At 40.7% G+C, this 12744-nt stretch overlaps 1 protein-coding gene across 2 annotated transcripts in view; it reads right to left on the bottom strand.

The window, feature by feature from the left end:
• Window positions 1–12744, bottom strand: part of gabbr2 (gamma-aminobutyric acid (GABA) B receptor, 2) — a 168088-nt gene that overhangs the window by 72354 nt on the left and 82990 nt on the right. For both annotated transcript variants that reach the window (XM_035183673.1, XM_035183672.2), the window contains one exon: window positions 8236–8406. In XM_035183673.1, coding sequence (XP_035039564.1) covers window positions 8236–8406 — 171 coding nt within the window. The remainder of the gene's footprint in view (window positions 1–8235; window positions 8407–12744) is intronic.

Here is a 12744-nt window from a genome sequence, read left to right as displayed (position 1 = left end):
GTGGTTTGCTTAAAGTAGACAAACCAGCTGTTAATTGGAGGAAACACATGTCTGTTCTTCCACATATCAGCAGACTAAGAATTGTCAAACAAAATGGCTCCATGTGGTAGTAAAAGCAAATAGGTGAATAGAATAGAAGTGTATATATATTTGTACTGGCTTAGCTGAAATTAAGAAGCTTAAGAAGCATAATTTTGTTAAAAAACAAATGCTTAAATGGATTCAACAAACAAGCACATCATGAGTACTTCTCTAAGTGCAGTGCTCGTTCTAAACCTCTCTTTGGAATGGGCTGGCGCAGAACAAACAAACAAATCCATTGTTGTCGTGAAGGCGTTGTCATGATCGACAACATCACTTAATTTGATGAGTCCCAGCCGCTGCTGCTACAGAGCGCTGGTCACCTGTTTATTAAGATTTTATCACTATTGAACATATTCTAGGGTTAAATTCACACCAAATTCGACACTGCACTTCCTTGAGCCCTGGACAGAACACATGCCAAGTGTGAAGCTGATAAGATGAACGGTTGAAGAGATATCTGAGCCACATACAGACAGAGACTTCTGGAATTACTAGATAAATGAATAAATATCAGTTGCCCATACTCTTACATACTATAGTGTGTTCTTTTTTAGAATGGATTGCCAAACATATTGACACTTTCAGTTTTCCGATTGGATATTTGTACACACTGCACAAACATTGCAGCATGTGTGAAAACGCAGTGAAGACGCAGGCGTTGCACCTTGAAGACAAGCAGCGAGTTGCTTCCACATGACAAACATCAAAAACTGATCTGACTGATTCAAACGCACGCTTCTCATTCTGTGTGCAACTGAAACACTCATGTGCATTTCCTTTTTTTCTTGGAATGATACAAGACAGCGCAAATGTTCGCTTCACATGATGTCAACTATCTGAGGCTTGACAAACACAGACATCCAGTAAATGTGTGTGCAGCAGCTGTGCGTCTACCTTGATGTATTGATTCAGACGAATGGTGGGTAATGGGATCAAAGAATAGCGAGAACATAGCAGGTCTCCCGCTGTGATGGCGAGCTTGAGGTGGTTTGTGATACGCAGCCTCCCCCCCTCACAAATACAAACACATTATGATTCATCCCTCCCTCCTTTAAACTACTATTTTAGAAGAAGCTTGCTATTTTCTCGCAGCAGACATTTTGAACTGTTAAAGGAGGGAGAGTACAGGTGGAGCTGAGAACATTAATGATGGCTCTGCTCCGTTTAATGGTTCCCAGTAAGACGTGCCAGTGTTTCAGCATGCACAACACAGGGGCCCTGGCAGAGGACCACCGAAATGGAATGCAGCCATTATTAACATCATCAGTTACGCTTGAGTCGAAGTAATCAAAATGTGGTTTTTCATGCCGACGATGAAATCTCCTCTCCTCACTCTCTGGCCAAATTTGTTCTCATGTCCTCCGGCCATGCCCTGCGGTCGTCAACCCCTCCAACCCAGCCTGAGGGTTTGGCATACGGAGGCATGTGAAGGCATCAGAGCGTGTGTGCGCTCAGCTGGCAGAGACCTCATATAGAACCTAAGCCTTTATGTTTGCCCTATAATTGTCTGTGAGAGAGAGTTTGTACCGTAGTATATACCCTATATTGCTTTAGGTTACTGCCTTGGGAATGAATTAAATACACACCCAGAAGTGACTGCAGCTCTGCCACCTAAACTTTTCACCCTGAAAAGTGTGTCTGAAAGTTTCCTCATTGACAGAGTGTTGAGTCAGCTTGAATTCATATTATTTATAATGACAGGTTGACATTATAGAGAAAAGGCATCAAAACACCCCTTAGAAAAGTTTCTTTATTTTGGAGGAGTTTCATAAACCAGTGGAAGATGGAGACTGGCAAACGTTGCATTTATCCTTATTTTGAGAATAATACAACTGAAATATATTTAAATGGACAGTAAAGAAGTAGATTATATAAAGTTTGAGAAGTTTTTATGAACATTTTAATCAGGTTTTTGTGCTGTTAAAATGTTGAAATATTAGAAACGTTAAATCCAAGATGAGTAAACCCAAGTTGTATCTTCCTCCTTTCATGGCTTCACAGAGTGGAATGTACTGAAAAGGTTTCAGGTATCACTTCACAAATAGCAGCATGTCAAAGTGGAGTGAGAATACAACCACCTTTAGTTCCGTCGCTACTGCATTACAATGGTTAAAACAACTATTTCAAGTATTTTGTTGCCACTGAAAAAAAATCCAAACGACTTCAACTTTGTTTCCCTCATGTCTCCAAATGTCTGCTGTCATTATCGTCTCCTCGTCTGCTACCCTGGAGGGAGCTCTAAATCACTGTGTACATCACTCACTCCTGTACAAACAGGCCCTCCAATGTACTGCTCGCTGAGCTGAAAACACAGGGAGGCCCGAGTGGATCAATACAACCAGGTTTTGCTCTTGAGAAACAATCGGTTTGGTGGTCTGGACAAGCTTCAGTGTCCTGTTGAGTTGAGCGTTGATCTAAAAGGCCTGAAGGCTAAAAGGAAACTAGCCGGAACAAGAGAGGGATTGTAGCTGAGAATAACAGGCAACAATCACATACAGACAAAACGTACAGTATGGAGATGAAAAATGTGTGCTGTACAACAATGCAAACAATGCTATCTTTCCTGTTTCCTCCACTGAGATAGAAAAACAACAAATACATCTGTGTTCTGCTGGACTGAGTGTGTCAGATAACATGAGCGAGAGGGAGGGGGACAGATGGATTGAGGGATCGTAGGAGGGGAATAGTTAGCAGCTTTGCTGCGTAACAAAAACATCCTCCATTGTCTGAGGCAGCCTGGGAATCCCCAGCAGCAAACACAGAAGAGAAATAATCCAACTCCACATCTGAGCATGTGCACACGCTCACACACACACAAATACAAACATGTAAGCACACGCCCACACACTGGATGAAATGAGTTATTTGTGTATAAAGCAACAGCGTTCAATCAGAAAATTAACACAAAAGGATTTTATTAATGTGCAGAATGTTTCTGTCACGCAAAACAAATGCACCCAAAAAACATGAAACCAATCATGAACCACAAACTGAATAAAGATGAACTGACCAGCGGAGGATTTGGGGAAACAAGTCTTTGGAGTGAATATGACAGGATGAGGTATCATCCCACACTTATTCCACTGCCTGGATCCTGGAGCCTGGCACAGTGATAACTCTACAAAACAGCAACCTGTCTGTGGTTTATGTATTAAATGTGCATTTGTGTTGTCTGCAGAGGGCACAGGGTCATATACAATATTTTATCTTCACTGAGGCCTACTTGTTCTGGTGTTGTAAATGTATAAATCAAAGCTAAAAGACCAGGATGTTAAATCCACTCATCCATTATCTAAGATACTTATCCTACGATAGTCATGGAGGGTCTGGAGCCAAATAACTTACGTAAATTAAGTCATCAGAGCTATTACTCTTAAATTGCATTTGTTTTGCATTTGTCAATTGTTTTCAAATCTATACGCAGTGCAGTTTTTCCCTGATTCAATTTTTCTTATTTCCAAAAAAGTTCTTTCATTTGAAAAGTCTGTGACAGGCGCATAGAGAGTGCCAATCCCTTGTACTCCATTTATTAACAATGTTTTGGTCCTTTAACCTTCATTAATTCAACCACCAGTCAAATTGATCAACTTTGATGGACTGTGTATGACATTTTTGCCATTTGTTACCATTTCTATTAGGGCTGTAACTAATGATTATTTTCATTATAAATCAAACCACTCAATTTATCATTCAATTTCAGAAAATGGTGAAAACTGTCCGTTACCATTTAAAAAAAAAAGACGACATCTTGAAATTTCCTGTATAGTCCAATCAATCTAAAACCCAAAGATATTCTGTCTTATGTCAGACTATTTTCAGCCAGTTTCCTGCCTGGAGTGGGTGGTGATGCTGGTCACCTGCAAAGAGCTTCAGCCATCGCTACGTCTTCTAGACAAGAACTTAAAATTACCCTCCGAGCTACTTCTCCAGGGCAGAGTGGACGCTGCAGTAACTCGCTGCTGGACAGAGGCGAGACGAGACTCTCCAAACCGAATCATAATCTAGTATGAAGCTTAAAAAAAAAAACGAAACAAAAAAAAATCTAACTTCAGGCAACAGCAGGCAGACTAAAGTAAGAGCCCTGATGCAGAGTAAGTGAGAAGTGTTTGATGATTCACACGACACCGTTATGACACTGTGGGACTTACAGACACAGCATCTCCAGGCACGTTCACAGTGTGCAGCCCTCTTTTGCAGTGACGAGTGTGACTGTGTGTGTGTTTAATAGTGTCGCACATACCAGAGTGTTAGCAGGTGCTTTCTATCATTCCATCTGTCTGTCAGAGCTTTGTGCATCAGTATCTACACTTTCATAACGCGTTTACGTGTCCACTGACAATGTTTTAAAAGTAGACAGACTAAGAAGAATGTGACAGCTACATTTTCTTGCAGTTTGGCTTTTACAAACGTGGCAATGCGATGAGCCCCGGCACACATCTGTCTCTCATACAGTACGCTAAACAAATCGCCATGCAAATCCCAAGAGTTCAGACTATAATGCCAGTCATGTGCTTTGGCAAACTAGCGTGACAAATGGTCGTGCCACAGCCTGATGACAAGCTCTCAACTGGCTTCCTCTCGCAGCCTTACATGCCCCCGTCGATAGAGAGGAAGAGTCAGTGAGAGGAACTCCTGCAGCTTAATCGGTGGTCATAGTGTAATTAAACACCTGAGCTCAGAGGGTTCCAGGCAGAGGACAGAGTCCTAATCCTGTCCTCAGTCAGGTCTGTCATCTGACTGACTGATGGTGGCGGCCTTTCCTGGGCGTGTCCTGTTTGTCTGGCAATCTCAATAATGTTGATTGCCGTTTATGTGTGTGTGCGCGCGCAGTTTGGACACCTTCATGCTAACAAATACCTGGCCTTAACTTATTCTCATCTCTCACTCCAGTAAACCACAACCCCCTGTGTGCGTACGTTCATGTGTTTCAATAGTGCCTATAAATAGAAGTGAGAACCTGGCTTTCACTTACAGGTTACAGTCCCAGGGGACACCACACTGCATGTGTGTGTGTGTGTGTGTGTGTGTGCATGCCACTGACTGAATCCTTAACAAGCCTTACATAACATTAACCTCGCAAGCAGTCTCCCTGGGAAACAGCTCTGTGGACCAGTCAGAGACAGAGAAAGAAGGGAGAAGGGAGAGACAAAGAGAGATGTAGGAGGTAGTGAGGATGACAACACTGTCAATAGTGTACTCATTATGCAGATGCAAGTGTGTGTATGTGAGTGAGTGTGTGTACACACATGCATAATGTGCTCTACTTCCAGTATAAGTATTGTATATTTGTGTATGTTAGTGATGTCCCTAAATACGAATCTATAAATAACAGATCACAGATAAATTATTTAGATCATATACTACCGTTTTTTCCCATCTGTTCAGTATTATTCATTTTCAAAAGCCTCTTATTGAAATGTAAACCACTAAAAAAAAATAACAGTTGGCTTAAAACAATAAATAAAAACAGAATTATTCTAAGTAACTGACAAATATTCTTCAAACCATTAAATAAGGGGAGAAGATTTTGGAGCCGGAAGCTTTCTGGTTTCTGTTTCTAATTTGAACAATCATGTTTGAGCAGGCGTAGGTTGCCCGCAGATAAACAGTCTGTGTGGAGAGCGAAGGAGGTGGAACACATTGACCGTAATGCATCGGCTATCAGCCTTTAAATCTATCTCAACCATAGATAGCTGTTAATTGAGATAAGCCAAATGTCGTTAGGACCATTAAGTGTGGCTGTTTGTGTTTTGTGTGGAGAAATGTTCGACATGTGTGAAACTAGTGGGACTGTGAACGTGGTGCAGCGAACGAAACACAGACTTTTGGTCCAGATATCCACCGTCTACACTGTAAGCCCCAAAACATTGGTCTTTGTCCCCAGTGGAACATTCATTGTTAGAAGATGGCCGATGGGCTCAGAGATTGCTTCTCTTACGTCAGCTGCTGAATTTGTACAGTGAACATGCCTATTTTTTCTTGAACTTTATTTTTCAGTGTCACTTTAGGATCCCTCCACAGGATATGTCCATATGGGTTTGACCACTCCATAGACTCATAATGTATTTAACTGTTTTGCTCTTTGGTTGCATTAAAACAGCATTTACTACTTCTGGTCTCATCACTTGTTGCACGTTGCTGCGACTTCACGATGCAGCCAAAACCCCCAGCGTGCTCTGAACCTGACAGAGGATTGTACGAATCCTGAAGTGCGGAAGCAATGCTTGCATATTTGTAAATCAGGATTAGAGGCCAATCTTGTGGCAGGTTGATTGAATCGGGCCGTCCGTCTTCCTCCCGTCCTAAGCCCCTTGGTGCTTTCAGGAGGGGAGAGATAAAGGGATTTAGGCTCACTGAGATTTGCAGTGAGACTTCTTATACACCCCTCCACCTCCCAACCCGAGCTGCTGAGCAGATTGTTTTCAACCAGGGCCCCAAGGCAAGAGCTCACGATATGATTCTCAAATGTATGCTTTCAATACATCTGACGTGACATGATGTTAGTGCCATGAGTTTCATTTGTTACTCAAAGGCATGATGAATTTGTATGTTTTATTTTTGTTCAATCCTCTTGGAGAAGGAAATATGTTTCACTCACTACAGGGAATCTCATCCAATTAAACACCATTTTTATTCGTAGAAAAAAGCTGTAAAATGCTCATATGAATAGAACAGACTTTTTCATTAAGTATGCAAATGCGTTTCTGAGCTAAAATCCAACTTACTAAAACTTTCAAAGTCCTCAAGCTTTGAGATAAATTTTAGAGCAGACAGTGTCATGAGTTGGCTACAAGTGCTGAGTCAACACAGATAATGCTCATCATAGATGCAAAAATGGCTTCACCCAGCAATGTACAGTAAGCTAGGTGATGTTATGAAATGAGAGGGACACACATAACTATAACTACACACCAGCTTGAATTCAGTAAAGAAATAACGCAGGAAAAAAAATGACAAAAACTTAATTTCTATTACAAAGGTTTGACTCTAAAATCTGCTCTAATCTGTTTCTCAGGTACATGAGCAAATAGCAACAGTTTCTTTGGAGGAGGCAAATGATCGTTTCATTATTTAAGACATTCAAACTGTGTAAATAGTAGAATTAAGCTCCAGTTTTATCATTCCTTCAGAATCCAACAGGGAATATCACATGGTTGGAAAATGATCGACCACTGGAGAATAGCTTAAATTAAATTGATTGCCACGCACTCAAATCTTTTTGACATTGTCTGAATTACAATTGAAAACAAATGCTGAACAATTCATTGTTCTGTTGCTGCTCTCAGTCACTGCATCTCCACTTGACTGAGAATATATAGAATATTCAGTGTTTTATTATGGTGAGACTTTAAGCTTCACCTTCAGAACAAAAAGTGTTTTTCTCATAAAGCTGGGAGGTATAAGGGAGACGACACTGGATTGAATAAAACCAGATTAACGTAAGAACAAAAAATCTCCTGTACAAAAATACTTGTACACTCAGCTATAAATATACTCAGGACATGGGTCAATGTCAGGTCTGTGTGTTAAAAGCTGATAATAGTAAGACGTGTTATTAAATATTTACATGTGCACTGGCCAGAGTGGGATTTTAACTGCGCTGCTGCAGCTTTATTTGTGTGTGTCTGGTTTACTGTCTCGACTCGTGAAAGTTTTATACATGCATTTTTGTGCAATAAAGAAGATTTCAGATAAAAAGAGACGATGCGCTTTTCCCTCCTGTAATTCAGGCTGCCGTTACCGCGAGGCAGAGGTGTAATGAAATGCACAATTAATTTATTCAATTTCAAGGTTAAGTTCAGTTCAATTATAAATGTGCAATTATCACAGTTGCCTTTGTGATAAGAGATCAATCTGTTCGACCAAATTAGTACAAATGATGCATTTAGTTTAGGTGTATTGTTGGTTAATCAGCAGTAATAGCATCGTTTACATACAAAAGAAAAGATGATTTAATGAAACAATTATCAGTGCGACCACCATTCACAGTGACTTTGAGAATTTGTTTTATTGATGTTAATATTTTCATGTCCAGTGTGTGCATTCTGGACTTTGTTGTCTAAGTCTAGCACGCGAGGTTTCTTTGTCAACTTTCAAAAAGTGAAAGTTTTAAAATGATGTATCTTCAAAGAGGGACCGAAACAAACTGACCTCTGAGAATCTCTGAACGTCCTGTGTTAGCGTCCCCACGCGGGTCCAGTTGTAGAAGTTGAGGAACTTCACCACAGCAGGGTTCACGGCGTTGTCTGAGGGGACCGTGCGGAAGAAGTTGGGGTATTTTTTCTTGTCGGCCAGAACTGGTGTCGTGGCTGCAAACGACAGCTGCAATGAGAAAAGAGGAAGAAATACAGTGAGTACTGATTCTAACAGTTAGGGTTAAATACGACGGTCACAAATAAACCTGGCAACACACTGTCAGACTGTGTCTTTTGAACCGTTGGTGGAGTTGCACTGTTAAGTATTGTGTTACTGAACCTAATGCACTTGATGACAGATCTCAGGTCTGCCCTTGCTTCGGTCAGTGGCCTCTGTCATTTCATGGATTAAACCATGGCAGTGCATCCGTGACGAACACACACACACACACACACACACACACACACACACACACACACACACACACACACACACACACACACACACACACACACACACACACACACACACACACACACACACACACACACACTGAAACGCAAACTCATTTATAGTCTAATGGTTCGAACAAATCAACTTTTTCAAATTACTTCAAATGTCAATGAAACAGCACCTTCAAAATGTAATGATGAATAGATCAGTAAATATTGGGTGGAACTGATGAACCCTGTCTGCATAACCTTTTAAACTAGTGTGCGTGTGTGTGTGTGTGTGCGCGCTTTGGTATGTATAAGTATGTATTAGAGCCCTGTGTGTGTATTTGTATACATTTTGGTGACAAGAGAAAAACAACTTGGCAATATGATTAATCTTTGGATTGGTAAGTTAAAAGCGTTTCGTTCCTCAGATGCACACACACACACACACACACACACACACACACACACACACACACACACACACACACACACACACACACACACACACACACACACACACACACACACACACACACACACACACACACACACACACAGGAATAAAATGTGACACTAATTGCTTTTTTACACAAACCTATTATTACACTCAACCACTGCAACCTAAGCAAATCTGAAGCACATCTCCTGTAAATCAATTCATGTTCACTGAAAAGGGAGCGTGAAGCAAACTCTGAAAAGTTTTCCGGAGCATTAATATGCTAATGAACTAAATATGATGCACAAACCGTCACCGAATGCAATATAGTTTGAAAAAGTATGAGTATGTACTGATGTACTGGTTTACAGTGTACCAGCTGGCATATAAGGTTTTTGATTTAAATCATTTACTGCCAGTGCAGAGCTGTGACTATATAATATTGATATATTAAAGACCTTCTCTCTGCCTAGAACAAACACAGACACTATCATCACCTGGATGTGACGATTTCCAAACCATTAAATGGAATATAAACCTTGTTATTTACATGTGTTTACAGTGTGAATGGTGAGTTCCGAGCTCAACAGGCTGCACCACCTGCAGCCGTGTCAGCAGGTTTGTGTTGGAGCCAGAGCTCATGTATGCTGACCATTAGATATACGTATATGGAAACAGACGGAGCCCTCTATCCATACACTGCATTGTGCACGTCTTAATAAAGCTTATGGGTACAGATGAAACAGATGAAATCAGTGCAGTACCACCAGAAATCGTGGGGGAGCAGTGTAGCCAATAATTCAAGCGAGATGAACCTGGGACACGAGGAAGAGATTTCAACAATGGTGGAACTTTGAGAGGAGAGACGAGTTGGTAAGAAACAGGCATCTTCACCTGAGGACACACGGTAATTGCAGAACTTGAAGATTGGATGGGAATTAAATGCAAGTTGGACTGTAACAACGGAAAAGTAGAGGACCGGTTTGTTCGAGCTCACAACAAGACCTCAGAGACCAGCGCCATTAACAATGCGGCCGCTTTTGCGTCTTTCTTTAGAAGTTCGTTATAACAATCTCCTCACCTCTGTGCTACCCTCTAGTGGATGTATACCACGCCATAGTAAAGTACGTGGGCAGTGATGTACATTGTATTAAACGGTTGTATCTTTTTTCATATGTTAGGGCAGCATAAATTAGCCTTTAGGGTCTCGCACTTCTGTCACCCTGTATTGTTTTGTTCAGTTATACCAATAATCATTAGCAGCAGTCACAGTTGTCCTCATTCCAACCCATCCCGCCTTTCATTTGTCATTTCTATGCTAATCAAGTTTGGCTCTCTCTTCCACTTTGCTGCACATTTTCAACAGTGGGTCACTAAACTTCTTCCAGAGGCAAAAAATAGCTGCAATTAATTTTTGCATTAAGATTAAAATGTGCAAGTCTGTACAATGTAACAACCAGCAAGTACCAGAAATGACAAAGATTTGATACTTTACTGTTCAATGTGAAATTTTAAGATTTAGTCTGAATGGCTTCATTAATAACCGTTACTGGCAGCATCATAGTATTACACTGGTTGAACTATAACTAATCTGTATGCCTCGAAATGAAGACATGTTTGTAAAGATGCATCATTTTAGGAGCAGAGGTCTGAAAGGTTGTGCACATTTTGGTACTAAAGCAGCCGAGATAATAAGGCACTGTGCTTTATTTTCACTGTCCTATCTGTGTTAATTTAATGAGCGATATGAATCAGTGCAGGGTTAATTACATACTTTGTAGAGATTAAGGAGAATTTGTGATTCATGATAGCAATCAACAGAAGGATATTATAATTCTGCCTGAGACCAAGAGGTACACCAGCGGATCTCGCTAAAAGTGCACCAGAGCCTCGAGGAGTTCAAGCACTTCCCAACTTTAGAGATTACTGTGATCTTCTCATTAAGCCTTTATCCACTTCGAGACATCTCAACCACTTACTAATCACAGGGCTGCTGGTAACTCTGTACACTTGTTGAAAACTGATCACTACTGGAACGACACTGTAGCATTATCGAAAAGAGTAACTGACTTTGAATGACAGAAATATGACAACTTTAAGGACTGAGAGCACAAGGATGTAGTATTTGGTGCGAGATTTTATGACAGCTATGAAAGAGCAGTTTAGCTTGATTTGACCACTTAAACTGGCAACATTAAAGATGATCAAATGTTCTTTATGTGAAGCAAGTTTTGTCCTTTGTCTCCTGTCTCCATATCCCAATATAATATTAACCCAAATTGCAGATATATGCTATTTCACAGTATACTGACTTCGGTCCCCACCCACAAGGGTTCGTGTTCACCCACCAGTGTCAGAGGGCGTCAACGGGTCTTTCCAGAATTGCCATAATCTCCGTTTTGCTGAGGCTATTAGCTACAGACACACTGAAAGGCCTCATGGATCTCTAACAAGAACTAGTGATTTTCTCAAACTAAAACGATTTAGCCAGTTTTCTCAAATCTGCTTCTTGAGGAGACATCATAGCACAATTTCATTTGTTTCGTCTAAACTATGAATCCAAGAAAAATCACAGAAAAAAATATCGGCCAATAAACAGCACAAGCTGAATTTATATCAGAATTGGACTGAAAGTGTTTCAGTGCTCAGATTGCTTTGCTTCTGGAGGCAAACAGTCAATGGTAGATTTCACAGGGTCATGAGCAAATGCAGGCAATGACCTCTCTGATATTACGGGGATTGAGAGGTCAGTTAAAGGTCCGTGATAAAGCTTTAAAAACATAAAACCAAAATAATAGATTATACAACTGTGATGTTTCTGTGATAGCAATGTGCAGGAGTTTCAGTGAGAAATTCACTGTTTAAGCTTATGCTATAAACACTTAAAATTCCTTTTTTCATTTTATATATTAGATATTAGGCAAGTACAGCAGTTTCTTAATCTGTTTCATATGAAAGCAAAATCATGGACAGTGACACAAAAAAACAACAACATCTTGTTTGGCCACTGAATCCAGGCCAGGCTGATACAAGGGGATAACGTTACTGATATAAGATGCATGATTTTCTCTTGACTTCACAAAGTCTGCAAAGCAATCCAAGGAAACAACAGGCATGATTTTGTGAGGACAGTATATTAGGCAAGATGAGAGGAAGCCCCAATGTATTATTTAAAGAATAGGCTGGTCTTTAACTCTGAAAAGTCCTTTTTTCAGAGGAAAAGCCAAAAATAGTTCCACGATATCACACATCTGAGAGTAGTGGCTTATGTAAGAGGGTTTTAAAAAGGGCCGGCCTAAATAGGATGGTCTTTGGTGGAGAGCTCTACACCAGTGTCAAAGTTACACATGTGGTGTGCACGTACACACACGCACACGCACACACACACACACACACACACACAGGTTAAAGCAAATGCATTCACACACTCAGACCGCACTTACACACAAACTACAGCAGCCTCCTTTTTCCAGTAGTAATTAAATCTGTGGCAATGGACCCTGGGCAGCTCCCCCCTCTCATATCACTACAAGGTCACGAGGCTCTTGGTAGAATGACTGAGGATCCGTCTGGCCCCGCTGAGACATAATGTTTTTCGTGAGGACTTGAGGTGAATCACTGATACCATCACTGTGGTGATCTATGTAG

The sequence above is a fragment of the Hippoglossus stenolepis genome, chromosome 17, assembly GCF_022539355.2.
Source record: "Hippoglossus stenolepis isolate QCI-W04-F060 chromosome 17, HSTE1.2, whole genome shotgun sequence".
Taxonomy (NCBI): Eukaryota; Metazoa; Chordata; class Actinopteri; order Pleuronectiformes; family Pleuronectidae; genus Hippoglossus; species Hippoglossus stenolepis.
This window is presented reverse-complemented; position numbering and strand designations above follow the sequence as displayed.